The sequence below is a fragment of the Lycorma delicatula genome, chromosome 3 (assembly GCF_047948215.1).
Source record: "Lycorma delicatula isolate Av1 chromosome 3, ASM4794821v1, whole genome shotgun sequence".
NCBI classification, from domain to species: Eukaryota; Metazoa; Arthropoda; class Insecta; order Hemiptera; family Fulgoridae; genus Lycorma; species Lycorma delicatula.
In genome coordinates, this window is record NC_134457.1 from 80,555,159 (window position 1) to 80,576,586 (window position 21,428).

The following is a 21,428-nucleotide window of genomic DNA, read 5'->3' on the forward strand; positions in this document are numbered from 1 at the left end:
AGAAAAGGATTTTTGTGTAAGACATTTATCATTTGTAAAAATTATGTAGTAAATTCAGTGATGATGGAGTTTTTTTAAACAAGGAGGTATCCGTCATAATAAAAATTATGTTTTTCACTTAGCACAACCTGAAATGTCACTTAAAGTAATAAATATTTAAGGTAATGAAACGTGTACATTAGATGAGTTCTTTGACAACTGCAAATTTGTTTAAAGTGCAAAAGTATGTCTTTTGAAATAATGGTGAATATTTATCTGTTAGTTTAACACAAACAAGAACATCTCATAATATTTTGATTCATAGATTTCTTTCTGAACTACTAAATGAATAGGATCACTATGTCGAAAAATAGCATTTCAATGTTTTTATTTTTTTAAGTATTTGAATATAAATCAAGTATTCCTGCAAACTTAGAACCTTAGTTCCCACATATTCACTCTTATGAATACATTTTAATGCGTTAATGTTATTGATTTTTCTCCTATTTTCCTTTCTTTTAAAAAAAAACAAAATTTGTTAACCATTTTATTGATGAACTTATGTCTATCATACTCTATGTTTTTTTATTAATTGTAAATATTATGCCTATTTATAATATTAGATTTATTTATACACATTTTTATTTATAATATATTTCATAAAAGTGTATTTATCTTTATTTATAGGAGAAACAGTATATTGTGTTGGATTTCCAATGGTATCTACTAGTCATGTTACAGTATCTAAAGGTATCATTGCAAATGTTGTATCAGATATTCTTATACAGACAACATGTTGTGTACAGTCAGGAGCTAGTGGTGGAGCCATTATTCGACCTTCTGGAGAGTTAGTTGGTATCATTGTAAGCAATATGAGTTGTGGTATCACTCATGCTCTTTTTCCTCACTGTAACTTTTCTATACCATCAACTGCTTTTACAGATATTCTAAAACAGTACTTTACTACAAATGGTAAATATATATATATATTTATTAATTTAGATAATATTTAATATCGTAGAACCTTTCTAACATGGCCTTTCAAAATAGTAGAAATTTATATTTAATATATTAGTAAACTCTGAAATGAAAAAAAAGTCCCAGTCACTTCACAATGTCAAAGAAAGTAAGTGTAATAATGAAGCAAAATCCTTTCTAATTAGAAATGGAAAACTTTTTACTTTAGAATATTTACCTTTGTTAAGTATATGTAAAAGGAAGTACTGTAAAATTACTATAGTATGTTATGTCGATGAAATATAATTCCTCTCCAAACTTGGTAGGAGCAATTTTGGCAATAGTACATTATGTTTATTTTTAATAATATCAACAGATGTTAGATAGTGTTGTTAATGTCTTGCAAATAACCATACTTTGTTCTGCTTTTATTGTAATTTTTCAAGTTGCTCAACTTTATTAATAATATTTTCACATATTTAAATATTTTTTAAATTTTCATCTCCTAAAGTATATAACTTATAAGAAGCCACTTGTTAAAAGGACTTTTTCAGGAAAGTTATAAGTTTCACTTACTTCTTAGACAATTTATACACAATTTTGTAAGTTTTCCATCTTTTATTATAACTTTTAGGAAATTACAATTTAATACCTAGCTTATTCGTCATCAACATGTAATAATGATTGTATATCATGTTCATTAACTAATAAGCATCTTGTTGTCATTGGGTTGCAACCACTAGGAATTTGTTATGCTTATACCCTTTTTAACAGCATAGGAAATCATTAATCATTATGATCTCTCACTATCTTATTGATTCTACTAATGTATGCAGCATACAACAATATTGATACGGTTTTGAATTTTCTAAAAAAAAAAATGACAGATGTCTAATGTTAATCCAAAAATCTACTTCTGTATTTTTTTTTAAGATTTAGCACCAGGTGGCTGTGGTTACCATTAAATGCCACATTGTGACTGCAATTTATTGTGTTCTGAAAGACCTATTCATTTTTTTAATGAGATAAATAAAGTTAGACTTGCAAAAGACGTAAATTACTAAAATTCCATATAATGAATTCTCTGACATAAATTTTGTCATAATATCTGATATAATCTTATCTCATAATTATGAATCATTAAAAATAATCTTCTTAGATTTATATGACTTTATTAATTGTTGTGAATGGCGTTGATTTGAGCTCTTTCCTTTATGGGCAATTCTGTTACTGTTTTTCTATCTTGAATTGATAGATCTGAAAACTCTAGAAGGATTTCTCTTATCTTTTCTATGAACTACCAAAAGTAATGAACGGTATGTACTAATAGATTCAAACAAGATGTTTAAATTAGACAATTATATCATTTTATTGAAATGTTGGTAATCAGCACTTTTCAAGCTTTTCATAAGATACACAAATCCTCTGTATAACTAGAACAGAAATAATTTAATGAATATTAACATCAAATCCAACAGATTCATATTTTTTTTTTAAAAGCTGAAATAAAAAGTTTTACTATTTAGTTTTCAAATTTTTGAAATTGTAAAATTGGATGTTATCTACCTTACACATAACAAACATTATATATATATATAAATATATATATATAATATAAAGTTATTAAAATGTCTTGAAATATACAGAAACTCAACTTTTCACACTGCATTCAAAAATGCAAAAATAAACATCAAAAGTGTGCTTACTTTATATTTTGGTACTTTAATTGGGTTATATGTTTCTATTGGCTCTAATGTTTTTTTATAATTGTTTAATTTTATACATTTGTCATTCTTTTTTTAGATGTTGCTTGTTTAATGAATCTAACATCAAGAAACCCAGTTGCTTATCAGAATTGGTTTTTGCAACATAAATGTAAAATATGAAGGTGTGAATAAATTTTTAAAACTGATTCAACAATAATATTTTTATTATTCATGGTAGTCAACAGAGAAAATAATACAAAGTGATTAATTCTGATAACAAATTGAACAAAATTTTAATGATGTTTACATAAAGTAGAAAACTTTCTACTGCAATTTATAGAATTGAAAGACTATGTAGTTTTTGAAGACTTCTGAAAATAATTGAAACATTTTGACTAAAAAACTTGATGGAAGTTTTTAATTGGTTCAGTTAGTCATCAGGATTAATAATTTTATATACAAAAAGAATGTGCATTATTTGTCAATGGTAATAAATTATGCATGCTTTATGTATGTGAAGAATCTCCAGTTATTAAAATTCTTATTACACTAATCAGTCAGTAATTCTTTGCATGAAGTAATAATTTCTGTTTAATAATATTAATCAATTAATTGCTTCAGTTTTGAGAAATGATGAAGTGTTATAATAGAATCATGTTTCCAAAATTCCTTGTTATTAAAAATTGTCAGTAATTCAAATCAATTGTGATTTGATTCAATTCTGTGCAAGCAGGGAAAAAATGCAAAATTTTATGAAAGTTTTCATCAAATTATTTCGTTCTATTTTTTTTTGTCTTCAATCATTTGACTGGTTTGATGCAGCTCTTCAAGATTCCCTGTCTAGTGCCAGTAGTTTCATTTCGGTATACCCCCTGCATCCTACATCCCTAACAATTTTTTTTACATATTCATTGTTTCTTCTAAATCTTTTTTACTCTCTGCTAGAATTACTATATAATCAACAGATCGTAGCATCTTAATTTTTTCACCTTATACTGTTACTCCGGATCTAAATTGTTCTTTAACATCATTAACTGCTAGTTCTGTGTAACAGAAATAGGGAACATCCTTGTCGGAATCTATTTTTTATTACAGCTTCTTTCTTATGTTCTTCAATTATTACTGTTGCTGTTTGGTTCCTGTAAATGTTAGCAATTTTTTTGTCTATATTTATACTTGAACCCAAATCTTTTAAAAATGCTGAACATTTTATTCCAGTCTATGTTATTGAATGTCTTTTCTAGGTCTATAAATTCCAAGTACATTGGTTTGTTTTTCTTTAATCTTCTTTCTACTATTAATCTGAGCGCTAAAATTTTTTCCCTTCCTGTACTTTTTGCTGAAACCAAATTGGTCTTCTTCTAACACTTCTTCCATTCTCCTCTCAATTCTTCTGTACAGAATTCTAGTTAAGATTTTTGATGCATGACTAGTTAAGCTAATTATTTTGTATTCTTTACATTTATCTGCTCCTGCTTTCTTTGATATCATGACTATAACACTCTTTTTGAAGTCTGATGGAACTTCCTCTTTTTCGTAAATATTACACACCAGTTTGTAAATCTATATATCGCTTCCTCATCTGCATTGTGGAGAAACTCTATAGGTGTTCTGTCTATTCCAGGATAGAATACCTTTTAATGCTCTCTTAAATTCAGATTTCAGTATTGTTTCTCCCCTTTCATCCTCTTTGACTTCCTCTTCTTCCTCTGTGACACCATTTTCGAATTCATTTCCTTTGTATAACTCTACAATATATTCCACCCACCTATCGACCTTTCCTTTCGTATTATAAGTTAGTGTACCATCTTTGTTTAACACATTATTAGATTTTAATTTATGTACCACAAAACTTTCCTTAACTTTCCTGTGTGCACCGCCTATTTTACCAATGATCAATTCTCTTTCCATTTCTGAACACCTTTCTTTAATCCACTCTTCTTTTGCTAGTCTGTACTTCCTGTTTATAGTATTTCTTAATTGTCAATAGTTCCTTTTACTTTCTTCATCACTAGCATTCTTATATTTTCTACATTCATCCATCAGCTGCAATATATCCTCTGATATCCAAGGTTTTCTACCAGTTCTCTTTGTTCTGCCTAAGTTCACTTCTACTGATTTAAGAATTTCCTTTTTAACATTCTCCCATTCTTCTTCTACATTTTCTACCTTCTTTTTTACTCAGACCTCTTGCGATGTCCTCCTCAAAAATCTTCTTTACCTCCTCTTCCTTAACCTTCTTTAAATTCCACAGATTCATCTGACACCTTTTCTTCAGGTTTTTAAACCCCAATTTACATTTCATTATTACTAAATTGTGGTTGCTATCAATATCTGCTCCAGGGTAAGCTTTGCAGTCGACAGTTTGATTTCTAAATCTTTGCTTAACCATGATATAATCTATCTGATATCTTCCAGTATCACCTGGCTTTTTCCATGAATATATTCTTCTATTATGATTTTTAAACTGGGTTTTAGGAGTTACTAAATTATATTTTGTACTAAACTCTATAAGTCGGTCCCCTCTTTCATTTCTTTTGTCCAGCCCATATTCAGCCACAATATTTCCTTCCTTGCCTTTTCCAGTGCTTGCATTGCAGTCTCCAACTATTATTAAATTTTCATCCCCTTCTATGTGTTTAATTGCTTTGTCATTTCTTTGTATGCACACTCTACCTCATCATCATCATGGGCACTTATAGGCATATAGATGTTAACAATCGTTGTCAACTTAGGTTTTGATTTTATCCTTCTTACAATGATTCTATCGCTACGCATTTTGAAATACTCTATTCTCTTCCCTAACTTCTTGTTTATTATGAAATTACTCCTGCCTGTGCCTTTTATTTGAAGCTGAGTTAATTATTCTAAAATCACCTGACCAAAGGTCGTTTTCCTCTTCCCATGAAACCTCACTAATTCCTACTACATTTAATCCATTCCCCTCTTTAAATTTTCTAACCTATCAACCTTTTTTAGACTTCTAATATGCTCTGACTCATAGAATGTTATTTTTTTATTTTCTGGTGACCCCTTTTTTAGTAGTCACCACCCAGAGATCTGAACAGGGGACTAGTTTACTTCCAGAATATTTTACCAAGAAAGGCGCCTCCATCTTTGTTACATGGAAATGCAAAGTTACATTTTCTTGGAAAAAAGCAGCTAGAACTTGAATTAGAATTCCTAATTAGCAGTTTTTATAATATTTTAGTTGAAAGAAAATTTTCACGTCATCTCCAAAATGCAATTCATCTTCTCATAAACAACTTTTTTCTCAATTGAAATACAGTATTGGTGTGTATCGTAAGTAAATGGAGTGCAATTTTCTCTTGCCAGTGTCATCAGTTACCATTTTACTACTACAAATTCAGCTGCCTTAAAAGCTTTAGCTATTCTCATTTTGAACTGTAAATTTTAAGCCTCTTCTTTTGATTTTTTGGTTTGAATATAACATTTTTTTAGTGAAACAAGGTGTAAAATGCACCAAGTTCTTGCATGATAACATGGAATATCCACTTTTTTCTTATAGATAGCTCTTAAGCTGCCAACATCTGATCAAATATCTCCATCCCATCCATGGACTAATAAAATTTCTGCCTCCCCTCCAATGATTAGATGTTTGATGATTATATTGAAAAGTATAAAAAGATAACTATTCCATTTCTCATACATAATTGCGACCAGTACATAGATGGAATGAATGTGAAGACAAATCTAGATTAACCATGTTTTATGCAATAGGTAGACTAGTAGTTCTGGGAAAAATATATTTCAGTTTTCTAGTCACAGTCTCTTTAAGTGTTAATCGCTTTTTATCACTTCTACAAAGGGATATTGAATGATTTCACAAGTTAGAATTCTTACAAAATACAATTTATTTACTATTAAATAATTTAATATTTAAAGATGAAATAAATTATTTGTTGTAAATAATGGTTTTGCCTCTTGAAATTTGCAAGCTAATTAAAATTTATATAAAAGTTAGAAGGAAGTATTGTAATGAGATTACAACCAGTAATAAACTTTATACAAGTATTATTTACTTCTGCTATTTTATAGCTTGTACTTTTATCATTGATTAATGAGACCCCTTGTCCATTGTTCACAATGAGCTTTAGGAACAGCTTCTCATACTTGACTCCAGAATGGAATACTCACTCTTTTTTCCCAAATCAGAATATGCTCATGAAATACCTTTTGCTTCTACAGTCGACAGTTTTAGCACATTCACTTTAAATGTTATTAAACACACCACAAATGTTATATAGTGTCACTCACTGCTTTCGCAGTATTTGTACCGCTAGGTCTAGGATATTTTCTGACAAACCCTACATTTTTCAATGAATAACAGCCAGTTCATCCTTTTGTTCAGTAACTGGTTTCAAAACATCTGTTGTCCAAAACTTTATACTGTTCTACAAATTATTTTCATTCTATTTGTTGTTGCATTAGGATTTTTCTCTTTTTAAATTCTTAATTTTATCTCTCTTATTCCATTACTATGAATTACATTTACATTTTATTTATTCCATTGCTTTATGAATTACATTACATTAAAGTATAAATTCATCATATTAATTCTCATAGTATAGTCTAACAAAAAGAAAGCTCTTTTCTTTTACTTCTGTATCAATGTCATCTTCATTATCGTTATTAGAGACATGTAACAATATTAGCAGATACTTATTCACTTTACTGAATGAAATAAAAGGATTTATGGAGTCATGATAAGTTACTATATTAACATGGTCAATCAAGCTACTGACATGCTTGTTATAACTTTGCTGAACACATTAGAACTCACGTAGAACAGTATTATAAAAAAGATAAAGACATGACATAAGAAACAGTAGTCAAAATTTAATAATAATTAAACAGTTTAAAATAACATATTTTTAAGGAAATGTAGACTTTAACAGTGTGAAAAAACCAAGAACCCATACCAGATTGAGAATTCCTTCATTTACAAGTAAGTATAATACTGTTCATGTGATTGCTAATGAAATTACGAAATAAAAGATATAAATTTTCACAATGAAATTTTTTTTAAATGTATATCAGAATTTTTACATAATTATTTTTGAAGTAGCAAGCATGAAGTATATAATTTCAATTAGAAAGTGTACATTAAGTGGTAATAATACCAGTCCATACAAAATCATATTAAACATTTATTACAACAATATTTTTTTATAGTTTTGTGTTTAATTTGATGAATTACTGTCATGATTATGTAACATATTAAAATTATGAAAGTCTTATTTTTTTTTATATGTTTGCCATAAAATTTTGCCTCTTCAGAAATAGAACATGAAATATTTTAGTCTGTATTATTTAATTGTACACCAGTTCATGTCTCATACGCCTATGTTTCTACATCTTATGTTTCACTTGCCATGTAATTTATATATGTACATTATAACTTTAGCAATTATTCTGTGCAAAGTGTTTGAAAGATTCAGTCTTTTCTGTTGTTGCCATGAAATTCCATTCATTTTTCTCTCCTCAGGTATTTCAGTTCCCAGGAATGTAAAAAAACTTCTATCACCTTCACAGTTTTCCACTTTACACATCTCTTTTTATTATATTTTACTCCCAAAATATCAGTCAAAAATAAATAATTATTATGATTAATGTTGGAATGTTGTGTCCAAGAATGGATTACAATTTTTTGAATGAAATTAAATAATTATGATATATTAATTTGACAGTTTTATTGATGTATAATGCTTTTGTGTTTTTGAAAATAAACAATTTAGATTTTTGTATTAGTGTTTTTTTCTTTTGTTTATAATTAGAATCTTTGTAATCCATCTAACCTACTAATAGATAAAGTTTTAAAATAGTGCAAGATATGTATTGTGTAAATAAAATTCAGGTTAAAATATGGTCACACATATTATCTGGTGTAATAAGTGAAAAATTACATTTTTACAAATCCTACCATTTAAGTTGAGATTTTAAAATTAGTAGTTTCTGAAAGGCTATTAAAATTAACAGGGGTCAGTTTAAATGCTGAAGCAAAAATTAGTGTTTTTTTTTGTGGTTTTTCTAGGTGAAACTAATTTAACAAGTTAATTATAATAATATAAATTATTTTATTCAGAGAAAAGTAAAATAACACGTAATGATATATTTTTCTAATCAATTTTATTAAGTTTATTACTAAAAATAATTTCTTCATTGTCATTGAAATTGTATTATGTATTTTTTATTTCCATTTAGTAGATTCAGTCAGATCACATAGCCCATTTTGATGTACAGGAATTTTTTACTTTATTGCCCTCATTTTTAAATCAATTATAAAAAAAAAAATTGCTTGTATTGTACTTAGATCTTACTTCATTTTTGTTTATACACCTGAAATATAGAGTTTATACCTTTTCCTTAAATAGAGTTTATGTTATACATTTTACAAGTGTTACAACACCAAATAGATTACACTTGTATCTATAAAAAATTATGATATTAAAACAAATAAAATTAGAATTTACTATCAGTATTGATGTCAATAACTGATTATTTTAAAATAAAAAACTTTTAGCAACAAATTGAATAAAATTTTGTAATAAAATCTTTTAACATAACATTTTAATGTTATTTGGTACATTCTCCAGTATAAACAAGTACTTATGTTCATGCTCGTTTGTGTTCATTTATCTAGAGTGGCTCGGTTTTATGACAATTAAACATTCAGGAATGAATATTGTATGTGTTTGTTGTAGTGGACTTAGTTTGCTGTTGTCACTTCTTTATCAGTTCTGAAGCAAATGATAAGTATATTTATCAATAAAATTCTCTGTATTTTAATTTGATGAATCTCTGTAATTTTCCATTCCCCTTTCAAAATTAAGTTTAACTTATATGCTGAGATTTAGACTAAAATTTAAAAACATTCTAAAGGTTTTACCTACCTTAGCGATTCCTTATCACCTAGTTGGCATTGGTGTAGTTATTTGTGGAAAAAATTATAAATAATTTCCACCAAAGCTGGTTCACAATTTTTTTTTTAAACTAATTACTTACCATATTACTACTACTACTGTATCATACTGTTTTGTTCTAAAACCATCATTATTAAATATTAATTATGCCTATATGTATTCTCATATAAAGTATAAATCATATAAATTTATATTCTCATATAAAGTAAGTCATCTCTTGGGCTCTAAAAAAAATCAAGAAACAGGCTGTCAGATCATTATGTGATGCCCATAAGAATGAATCGTATAGACCTATGTTTAGAAAATTAAATATGTTAACCTTGCTTATATTTCTGAATGTGTGATCGTTGCTTACAGGAACAATTTTATTCCATTGATAAATTTTTAAGTAATACTAATTAAAAACAAAATAAAACCTCGCTTTATCGCACCCCTTCAACATGTACATAAATATGACCTTAAAGTAATAATAAATCAATAACAGCATCTGAATTGTGAATAATTTTGTAGTAATTGTTTATATTTAATTTACTTATCTTAACATTTTTTATGTGTTTATATTTAAATAATTTTAAATTTTTTTAATAACTTAAACATTAAATTTCTGTTTTTTATATTATAATTTGTTTTATATTTATAATTTATCTTATATTGATATGACCCATATAATGTATTTTTATGTGTCAATCAGAGTAAAGTTTTATTTATTTATTTAATGGGATGTGATAGAAAAAAAGGATTATCTGCACAAAGTTATAGCACAGAAACTGGAGACTTATGTTTAATACATGTTTTATGTAGGTGTGTAGGTATTTTTTGACAACTGTTTATTTAACCTTTTTTCTTTTTCATTAGTGAAATGTTTGAAATTGTATGTAATTTAATGCTTAGACTATCAGGCAAGTACCTTATACTAGCTGCATTCACTGAATGATTGAAAGCAATGTTTCTCACCATTTCCCTAAGTGAAACTAACTAGGTAAATTTTAACACTACCTTTTCTTATGTAGTTCAATAATGTATTAAAAAACTACCCAACACTTCTTCACACTATACCTGTTTATACTTTTTAACATATGCTTTGTTCAAGGGAAATTCTGACAATAATAAGTAGGGGATGGGATGTTTTGTGTTGACTTCAAAAATTTACATGAAACTTATCTTTTTTTTTTACTGACTTATATCATAGGTGTTGCTGTATGTTCATGTTTCACATATATTGTTTAATAATATTACTGGTTTAAAGAAAAATAATAATTCTGTTTTTTTTTAATGTCCATTCAAGTTTACTTTTATCAAATATCTAACATCAATTATTTTTTTAGTCATTTTCAAGAAGTTCCATCGTGGCATCAGCAAAAAACTTTTCCACACAACTTATGTAGAAAATTTTGTAAACAAAAGGTTTTATTGTCTGCATAAAAAGTTTGAAGATAGTTTTTCTTTTTTTTTCATCACTGCTTAGTATTGCACTATTATAGAATAATGATATATAGCCTGTTATCATTCTAATATTCAAACTATACTCATGTGAAAAATTCAATAAAATTTGTTGGTAAATTTAGGGGGAAAAATAAAACATATTCCCTTATTTCAAAGCGCCTTAGCTCACACATGTTAGCAAACACTTTAACAATTTTTAGAAAACACATTTATAGAGAAACAATGGTTTCTCTAATTCCTTTTCTTATATTCCAGTCTTATTCAAGTCAATAGCTGCCTCATTATATTATTTCTCTGCACTCCTTTTCTTATTTTTACTTCAGTTTCCCATCTTTAAATTTCTTGCAAGAGGTTTTTTTATACAAAAAATATTTTTGCAGGTTATTGTAATTTTAAATAAATATAGAAGTTGTAAGATAAAATAATATATTTAAAAAAATAACCTCATTCAGACCTAATGTTAAATCCTTTAGTTTTTCAAACGTGGCTTAGACCTTTGGCATTTAACCTTATATTACCTTAAATTTACAGGTTATTACTTCCTGAGACTTTAGATATTTCAGAACTGTCAGGTAGTAAAGAATGAAGTTTACCATTTTACCCAGGACTTGGTATATTTATTATTTTATGTATTATTATGCCCTCCAACTATTTTTATCTTTAATTTGTAAATAAAGCAAAATGTAACTCAGATGCATGTAAATCAGAATTTTATATTTCCTTTCCTATCAAAGCTGTAATAGATTTAAAAACGTTTTCAATTTTTAAGACGTATGTCATAGTTACAAAATAAGGAATGCAAATTAAATACATTTTCTTTAAGCATATTGAAAAACTCCCTTATATTGCAGTACATTTTATTTTATGCTTAACCCATAACCTAATGACATCTGCATAAACTGGCAGATTGGTATCCAATGATAAACTTGATTCCAGGTCATGCAACATTATGTTGAAAAGAGTCAGACTAAGCCCTGAACCCTGTGGTATGCCATTATTGATAATGCAGCTTTCAGATGTGTACTGGTTTATTTTTACCTTAAAGGATTTGTTATTCAGAAATTAGTGTAGGAACTGCAACAGTTTTCCTCGTATGCCAACCTTTGCGTACTGTACTATTAAAGTGTTCAGTGAGACAGTACCAAAGGCAGTTTCAAAATCAATCTTTGCATCAATTGTCACTCTTTGTTAAGTAAAACCTGCATAGATTTCTTCTATCATTAGTAGAAGGCCATCAACAGTGTGACGTTGTGGTCAAAAAACCGAATTTTTTATTGCTAAGAAGTCCATATGTCTCCAATCTCCAAATCAGTCTGTTAATTCACAACTCTTTCCATCAGCTTTCCCAGGCAGGAAGTTAGGGAAATGGGCCTGTAAGCATTTGTAGTTTCTCTATTTTAACCTGGTTTCAATAATGGAACAATTAATCTTGTTTTCCACGTGTCGGGGTATTTTCCTGAGTACCAGATGTCATTAAAAAGGCCAATTATGTCCAACAAAAATTCCTGTGATACGTGTTTAAACATATTACGTAATAAATCCTCACCTGCGGCTGAAATCTTAAGTTGTATGATAGCTTCCTGTACTTCTCCAATCTGTATCAAGACATCACATTTATCACTATGTCTAAAGGTAGGTAGATGTTGCATGAAAGGAATTGTTCCTCTTTAGTGTTTTAGGATATGAGGTTTTAAGCCCTGATTTTTTTCCTATACTGTTTAATGAAGCATTCAGTAATCTTATTAACGCTTGACAAATTACTCCTTTATCATCCTTGATGTATTCATTTTTTGTAGCTGGAACCCTCCATCACTTTAAAATTCTTCCATACTGTTGCACTAGGAGTATTAACATTTACTGTGCTGATGAAATCCTTCCAGCTATTTCTTTTAGATGTTAGGTTTACTTTCCTGTCAATTGCACTGGCTTTATTGTATTCAACTTTGTTATCTAATGTATTACGTTTTTGCCATCTGTGCCTAGCCCTCTTCCTTTCTCTTCTCCACCATACATTCATAGACCGATGAATTCCTTGTTTGATTTTTTATATATATTTCTCAGCTACATTTATCAGAGTGTTTGTAATGCTTCTTACTTTATCCTCAATTGTTTTTTTACTCTCTGAGAGGATCTTACTTTCAACACTAAACTTCTCCCAATTAGCAAATTTAATTTTCCATAAGGTGGTATATTAACCTTTCTTGATCTTTTACACTGGGTGATTGTCATAATAGGGAAGTGGTCACTAGACTTATCTTCCCCAACTTGCAATCTTTTTTATATGTGTATGAACTTAAGCCAACTGACACCAGTGTAAGATCTATGGTGCTAAGTGAGCTTGTGCTAGCTGATTGGTATGTTGCTGTTTTTTTCCTTATTTAGGAGGATTAAATCATTTTCCAGTATCCATTCATGTACTGTAATTCCTCTTTGATTGGGGTTTCCATGACTCAGGCTACATGATTAGCATTGAAATCGCCCATTATAATAAAATGTTTTTCCATTGGAATTAGTGTGTTCAGCATTTCTTTTGTAATATGGACTGCAGGGGGCAAGTGGATTTTGTTATAGTTAGTTTTAAATCTTTGCTAAGTTGGATGCTAAGCAAATCTTTGCTTTTATATTCCATTGCGTGATGCATACTGTTGACACTGTTTATGACCGGAATTGAGTTATGGATAAGTGTATCCACTCCACCACCTCATTTGTCCTCTCTTACAATGTGAATTCATGATACTTTGTCTGAAAGGGATTTTTCTTCAGAGTTGATTCCTGGATGCAAGCTATCTTAATATCAGAGTCTTGTATTTCCTGCTTAAGAATCATCACTTTCTGTGTGAGACCTCTAGCATTCCACTGAAAAATGTTAATAGTTTGCTTGTCACTGCTGTCCTCATTTTTGTGGGTTTCCTTAATCCTTCTATGGCGTTCTGACCATTCAGTGTCCACCGACACATTGTGTTCTTTCATATATTTCCGTTTCAGTTCACTAGTCAAAAGGATGACTTCTATTCTTGTTTTACACCATATTTCAATTTTTTTAAGATTATGCTATGCTATCCTCTTTTGCACATGATCATTAGCTTATCTATTATCAGTTTCTCCCTAATTTGTTGAACTGATTCATCTTTAATATTCCAGACTTTAGACTTTAGTCTATTAGAATAAACATTTTTTCTATTTACATGTAAAAAGCCTTGAAAAAGGCTCTTTTTTTGTAGGTAACTTCCTTTTCATTTGTTAACTTTTGTTGCTTCATTGTACTTGATGAGCTGAAAGCTAAATCACAGCATATGTTGGTATTCAGTTCACACTTTGCTAAATGCTATCCAGGGCACAAATGAGTACGCACCAACTCACCCCCGTAGGACATAAACAAAGACTGTGATAATTTTTTCAAGAAAATTAAGAAATAAAATGTAAATATTCTTAAAACAATTGAAACTAAATTACTTATAATTTCTATCATAGCATTTAATCTTTTCAGGGCAAATTTTGAACTATTTCTATAAAGAATTTTAATACTTATTTGAAAGAACAATCCTTAATTTTTTATTTTGTAGATTTGTTTTAGTGATAGACTTCAAAACAGAGCATAATTTTCAAGTATATGTGTGTGCAAGAACCCTGTTCGTCGTAGTCTTAACCTGTTCGTAGTGATAACGTTAACATAAGTTTTTTTTTTAATAAAAATTAATAGACAATTTGAAAATATTGTTTTTATTATTGATACATAATGATATATAGGAAATCATTGTAGTTCAAATTATTTTCATACAAAATATTTAGAAGATTAGTTGGAATCATCAGGGCTAAAAAATTGATATGTATCCAGAGCCTTACTCATGCTACAGAGTAATTTACTTCACCTACCTATATTCCTTTTCATATTTTTATGAAGTTGTAGCAAAAAACTATGTAAGCCCATATTTAACAAAATTATAATATTGTTTGCAGGAGTCTTTTATTTTATTATTTCTCAGCATTCCTTTTATTTTATTTAAATATATATATATATACATACATACTGGAATGGAAGTTAGGAAATGTAACATCTATGTTTAAAAAAGGTGATAAATTGGACTGTAGAAATTACAGAGGTATCAGTGTGACAAGTTCTGAACGGGTTGGTATTAAAACAGCATATTGAAGATCAGCTGCAGGAACTGGAAGAGCAAAGTGGTTTTAGACTTGGCCGTTCTTGTATAGATAATGTTTTTTGCATAAAACAGCTTATTGAAAAGTCATTAGCATATAATAAATAGCTGCAGATAGTATTTATTGACTTGAAAAAAGCTTATGATAGTGTTCCCATTAAGTATCTTTGGACACCTATGAAAGACTGGAGTTAAAGAAATTTATATAAATGCAGTTAAACATTTTTTTCTAAAAGCAGGGTAAAGGTTGGTGCTCATTGTCTGATGACTTCATTGTCACTAAGAGTTTACGGCAGGAGTGTTATATTTCCCCAATGTTATTTAAGATTTATTTGCAGAAGGCGTTGAAATATTGGAGTTATAAATGTGGTCAAATAGGAGTTCTGATTGAGGAAACTACATTTACAATTTATTGTTTGATGATTATTTTGGCAAAGGATAAGGATCATATTTTTTATATGATGGAGATCTTAATTACTGAATACAGGAAATGGGAACTAGAGGTTAATGTAAAAAAATATACAGTACTTAGTGGTCAGAGGACAGGGAGAGGATTTAGAAACATTGTTAAGAACTGTAGAGCTTTTGTAATGAATTTAAATATCTTGGGATAATATTAACATTTGATGGAAGAGATACCATGGATATTATCTCAATAAGATTATAAAGGGGAATAGAATTGTAAGAAGGTGCATTCAGTTTTGTGAAATAACCATATCTCAATGAAAAATAAACATAATATTTTTAAAAATTTAATTGAAAGAAGTGTGCCATATGGGTCTGAGCTATGAACTCCATATGAAATGATGAAGCAACTGACAGCTGTGGTGGAGATGTTGCCAAGTTACACTGAGGATAGAGTAAGAGAAATTATGAAGGTCACACATCTTTGATAGAGAACAGCTGCTATGCTATTAGTCATATGAGCAGTATGGCTCCGTACAGATTGCATCATCAAGTTTGGAAATGGCAGCTATCAAATAAAAGAAAGAGGTAAGCTACAGAGGATGTGGGATCATGATATGGAGGAGCATGTTTATTGGACGAAGAGATAGAAAGGTGTGAGGAGAAGGATGCGTAAAGTGGTCGTAACTGCTGTAGAAAACCGCTAAATAATAATAAATATATAGACACATGCATTATATATACAGAATGATTCCACATTGCACGACAATTTCTCGGGAGGTGAATTCAGTAGGCAAAAAAAGAAAACGTTCATCTAAACATTCAGAAAACGGTTCGTTACAGAGTTTCGCCTCGCGAAACATTTAACCCTGCTCCTTCTGTGAAATTAAACCGTACAAAAATTCTTGGGTACAAATCGGGAAATTTTGTGCTTCCTTATGTAATTTTAATTGAATAAAAGTGGTCCCAGACCTCTACCCTTAGGTTTTAAGTAAAAGACGAAAATGTTTTCTAAACAAAATTCGAATTTTTTTAACTTCGTTTTATTCAACTTATCTTAGAGCATTCTCTTCAGAATTAAATTTTCTACGAGTTTTGTGTGTTTATTACCTACCCATTTAACAAAATTATTTTAAGTCAAACATTGAAAACTGGATTTTTTACCCCAATTTATTCGATTTTTCAGATCAGAAGTCATAAGAAATCATTAATTTTGTCCCTTAATTAAGGTCTTACAAATTTCAACACAACTACATACCGGGTTTGCTGAAATCCCAGCGAAATCTTTGACTAACCGTATATCTCAAACGAAGTATTTTAGGAGATATGTTTAGATGAACTTTTTCCAATATTTTACGGATAGAATAGGTTATAAATCAATATTAACACTATTAATAATAACTTAATAACATTACTTTCATCCTAAAATGCTTCGAGATGTATCATGAAGATCTCCCGAGACTTTCATAACCTAAATTAGCGATTTTGTATTTTTTTTTAAATACGAAATGCTATTGAATTTATACGAAACGATTCTGAGATGTTACGGAAAGCTACCAGAATTATGTTACCTCGGGCAGAGTGCTGTGTTCATTGTAAAAGAGGGAATTTCGAACAATTACTGTAACTGAAGTTGTTACTCTGTTATTTCACGTATTTTTCTGTGCTATATTAAGAATAATGTTTAATAGATATAGAAAGAATAATACGATTTTCTGCCCTTTTTCGTCTGTTTTGGTTCAATAAAACGATTTTTAAAAGCCTTTTTTTAGTCGTTACGCGGCTCAAAAGTCACGTTCTGGGAAAGGTAAGCATCTGTGAGTTGTTTCTGATGCACGGCTTACACACACTACTTAATTAAAAATGTTTATTTAAATATAATATTTTTTTCTTTATTTAATTTAACGATTCTAACTAAAGCGCGTGCGAGCACCGTATTTAATTCGCGCGAGTGTGGAGGTACTAGAGGCGACGGTCGGTACTAACTAAACTAATATAATTTCACAACTTGCATAGAACAAATTTCGCTTGTACGGTCGGCAGACTGGTGTAGCCGCAAAGTTAACCCACCAGGTATCGAGTCAACCGGATGATCGAGTTTGAGACCCAGTCAGACCAAGTTACCTTTTTTACATTTCAAATATTATTCATTTATTTAATTCTTACGTTTTTTGTTGTCACAACAGACAACATACCAGACGACTACAGCAGTTTTTTTGGGGTGGGGTGCAATTTTGCAAAAGTTTTTTTTAAGATATTGTTATTTTTTAATTGTTAACAAATTAGCCTAAGAAAAATATGACCTTAATTAGACAAAATCTCAAGATACTAAGAGTGACCTTGCCCTACAGCCTACCTCCGTGACCTTTTAAGTTGAAAATTTAATGGCATCAGTGCCCAATACATAGAAATAATCTGACTCAAGTTTAGTCAAAATCGGCCCAGTAGTTCTGGAGATGTCAAGATCTGGTGAAAACAGTATATGTACAAAATTTGGGCCGAATACAATACTTTCCCTTCTAGAGTTAGTTTCATTATTGTTAGCATCGATTGCTTTTTATTTAAAATTTAACATCGGCCAGATGTAACTCTTTAGCTCGGCCAGACCTAATGAAAATAAAAACACCAATTTATAGGCCTACAGCATTTTTGAAGATGAATAATTAGAAAACTATCAATTTTTTATAAAAGTCTGAAATGAAATTTTTTACAAAGAATTCAATTCTGCAATAAAAACGGTAGGTTTCTATTAAAAAAATTTAATTGACCTTGAAATGACCTTTAATTGACCTTATCAAGGACAACATAAGTTGTGAATATATTTCCAACTTCAAATGGAAAAACTTTAATAGGAAACATTTTTTCCTAAAATGTGTAGGTTTTGACATATACAGGATGAGCAACATAAAACCAAACCCATAATGAAACCACTACCCAACACTATGAAAGATCACACAACTAGAGCGACTAGTGAATGTTAGTACTGATTGTTACTGCCATTTGTCAGATGGTTGGTTACGTGTCAGTGCAGTATAAATTTTGTTGCAGAGCAGTTGTATTTGTGTAACATGCCTTATTCAATCCAGTAGAGGATAACTATAGTTGAGGCCTATATTTGTTCTGGATGATTTGAAGAATCACATCAAGTATTCATAGAAAAATTTCTTAATGCCTGTATCCCAGCGAAGAGTAGCACACACGATTTAGTTAAAAAATGGCATACAACAGGTTTGGTTTCAAATGCAAAACAAAATAGGCAACCTTCCGTTAGGACTCCACAGGCCATTACTAATATTGAAAGGAAATTACTGACAACAATCTGGTGTTAGATACTCATCTTATCATAAAATTCTTCTTGAATTAAAATTCAAACCATACTATGTTACAACTGAAGGAGACAGACAAACCGAAATGACTTGATTATTGTAACTGGCTTCTCAGAAACATTGTTTGTGGACATATAGTGTTGTCTACCTGTGATTTTTTCCTTTGGGACTACTTAAAGGAGAGCGTTTATATATCTAATCCCCAAGTATTGATGAACTGAATGTGAATGAACATTCAGCAACAAATCAACACAATTTACAACGTTTTGCATCAGTTGACTCTCAACATGATCACTCGAGCGCAAATAAATTTGTCATTTTGAACATCTTTTGTTACAATAAGGTAAAAAAATGCAACATTTAAATTACGTTTTATATTTTTCTTATTTAATTTATCCGTATCATTCATAAGATTTCATTCCAGTACAACCTACCGATTCTGCAGCAGTAACGTTCTGGGTTCGGTTTTATGTTGCTCACTGTAGATGTGTTTCAATTTAAATTTACCATCCAGTATACAGTATACATAAATCACCCACAGAATATTGAGATAAAAAATATGTTACATTAATTTAAGGACAGTAATAATAATAATAAACTTAAAAAAGTAACAATAAAACAAAGTTAAAGAAACATCTCTCTAAGAAAAAAAAACAGTGCTTATCAGTTGTTAAATTATGACTTTTTTAATTAAATTACCAGTTAGGTTGCTATTGTTAATATAATAATTACATCATCTTTTCTGATAATATCACTAGTTTCTGTGTTTAGTACTGCTAACCTCTTGGCTAAGATAAAAGAATGAAGCTAAGAAAGGTAAACAATACTAAACAGAGTTAGGTATTGGCAATAGTTTAAATTTAATTTGATGCTAATTTCAAAAAGTCAAAATATAATAACTGACTTTTTTAAAGCTAATTTTATTATATTTTTTTGGAGGATATTTTTATTTTAATTATTTTTTATGTATTTTCATTATTATTATTAACTTTTTTTTGTAACCATTTTCTACTAGCTTCTGGTATTTAATAACAGATATTTCTTTAATTGTTTTTTTGTAGTATTGTTATGATATCCTAAAATAGTTAACATTTTTTACTAGCTTTAAATTGTTTAAAATAATCAAAATACATCTGCTGCAGTTTCAAGCATTTTTTGCTACTAAAAAAATTAATCATCTGCCATTTTGGTTTTTCTAATTATAATATACTATACATTATTCACATAATCCAGATAAAAGTTATATTAAAATTTCATGAAAATCAATATTGTTATCATTACAGAATTACAGTAGAAGGGTATTGACATTACTACCTAAAACACATCCTTTTCCTGTTAATAGTTTGGTAAAAAGAAAAATATTATTTCTGTTTAAAAAACTCAATCAAAGAATTATCATTTATTTTTTTATTCCTTTATTTACTGTATATTATTAATATAAACATAAAAATTTATGAAATACATATTTATTATGAATACATAAAGTCAACAATTAAAGTCAAATAATGTGAAATTAAAGATAATTATTTCAAACAATTTTTTTTTCTTTTTTCTCATATGTATTAACTAATGTTTTTCATATGTAAAATAAAGTATGGAAGTGTTGAATTGTTTTGAGAAATTTTAATTGTAATTAATTTCCAATATTTATTTTAATCATTTCTAATAATTTTTGTAACCATTTTCTACTAGCTACTGGAATTTAACAACAGACATTTTTTGGTTTGATATTATATTTTGTTATTCACAAATCTTTGGTAAATAACAAAATATATAATATAATAAATGGTAAATTGTATACTTTATTATTTTCTTAATTTTTTTCTGTAAAGGCTGTGGCAATGTTTTATTTAAATTATCATTTATGATTTGGTTGTTTATGAAATATTCTTATCTTCTTAACACATGTGTTTTCTGTATTTAGTACTATAAAATATAACATGAATATTAGAATGCATGTATATATTTTGTAAAAGTAGTCCAATCACATTTCAAAAAATATTACGAAGTTATACTGATACGTACATATACTGAATATGTATGTTAGTGCTTTGTTATTAATGTTTTTTATGATTGGGTATTTATCACATATGAAAATTTGTAAGTACATAACTTTGACTTTTAATTAACCAATGCACTTCTATTAGATTTGATTTGCAAGTAGTAACCGTAAATATTTATTTCACACTATATATTTTAATTTTAGATTCTTTTCATGTTACATGGAAAACTTGTCAAGAACAGAATCTACTTTTATTTTAAACTCTGGACAGTCATTTTGTTTTGTAATTTACATTCTCAGAATAAAAACTGAATAATACAATAAGTGTGTACAGTGTTCACCAAACACATCTCTCTACAGGTGGTTCTTATACAAATTAACATTTAAAAATAGAAGGAAAATAATAATTAAAAGCTATTTTATTGATTCTTTTCAGCTTTGTACTTAATGTGCATGTGTTAGTTATTTAGTATTTGAATCTGCTGTGTATGCTTGCGTTGTTTCTTTTA

The 21,428-nt window shown here is 28.8% G+C and overlaps 1 protein-coding gene across 1 annotated transcript in view; it reads left to right on the forward strand.

The window, feature by feature from the left end:
• LOC142321728 (uncharacterized) overlaps window positions 1-21,428 on the forward strand; it is a 107,829-nt gene that overhangs the window by 13,754 nt on the left and 72,647 nt on the right. The window contains exon 6 of the mRNA XM_075360048.1: window positions 667-951. Within this exon, the coding sequence (XP_075216163.1) occupies window positions 667-951 (285 nt within the window). The remainder of the gene's footprint in view (window positions 1-666; window positions 952-21,428) is intronic.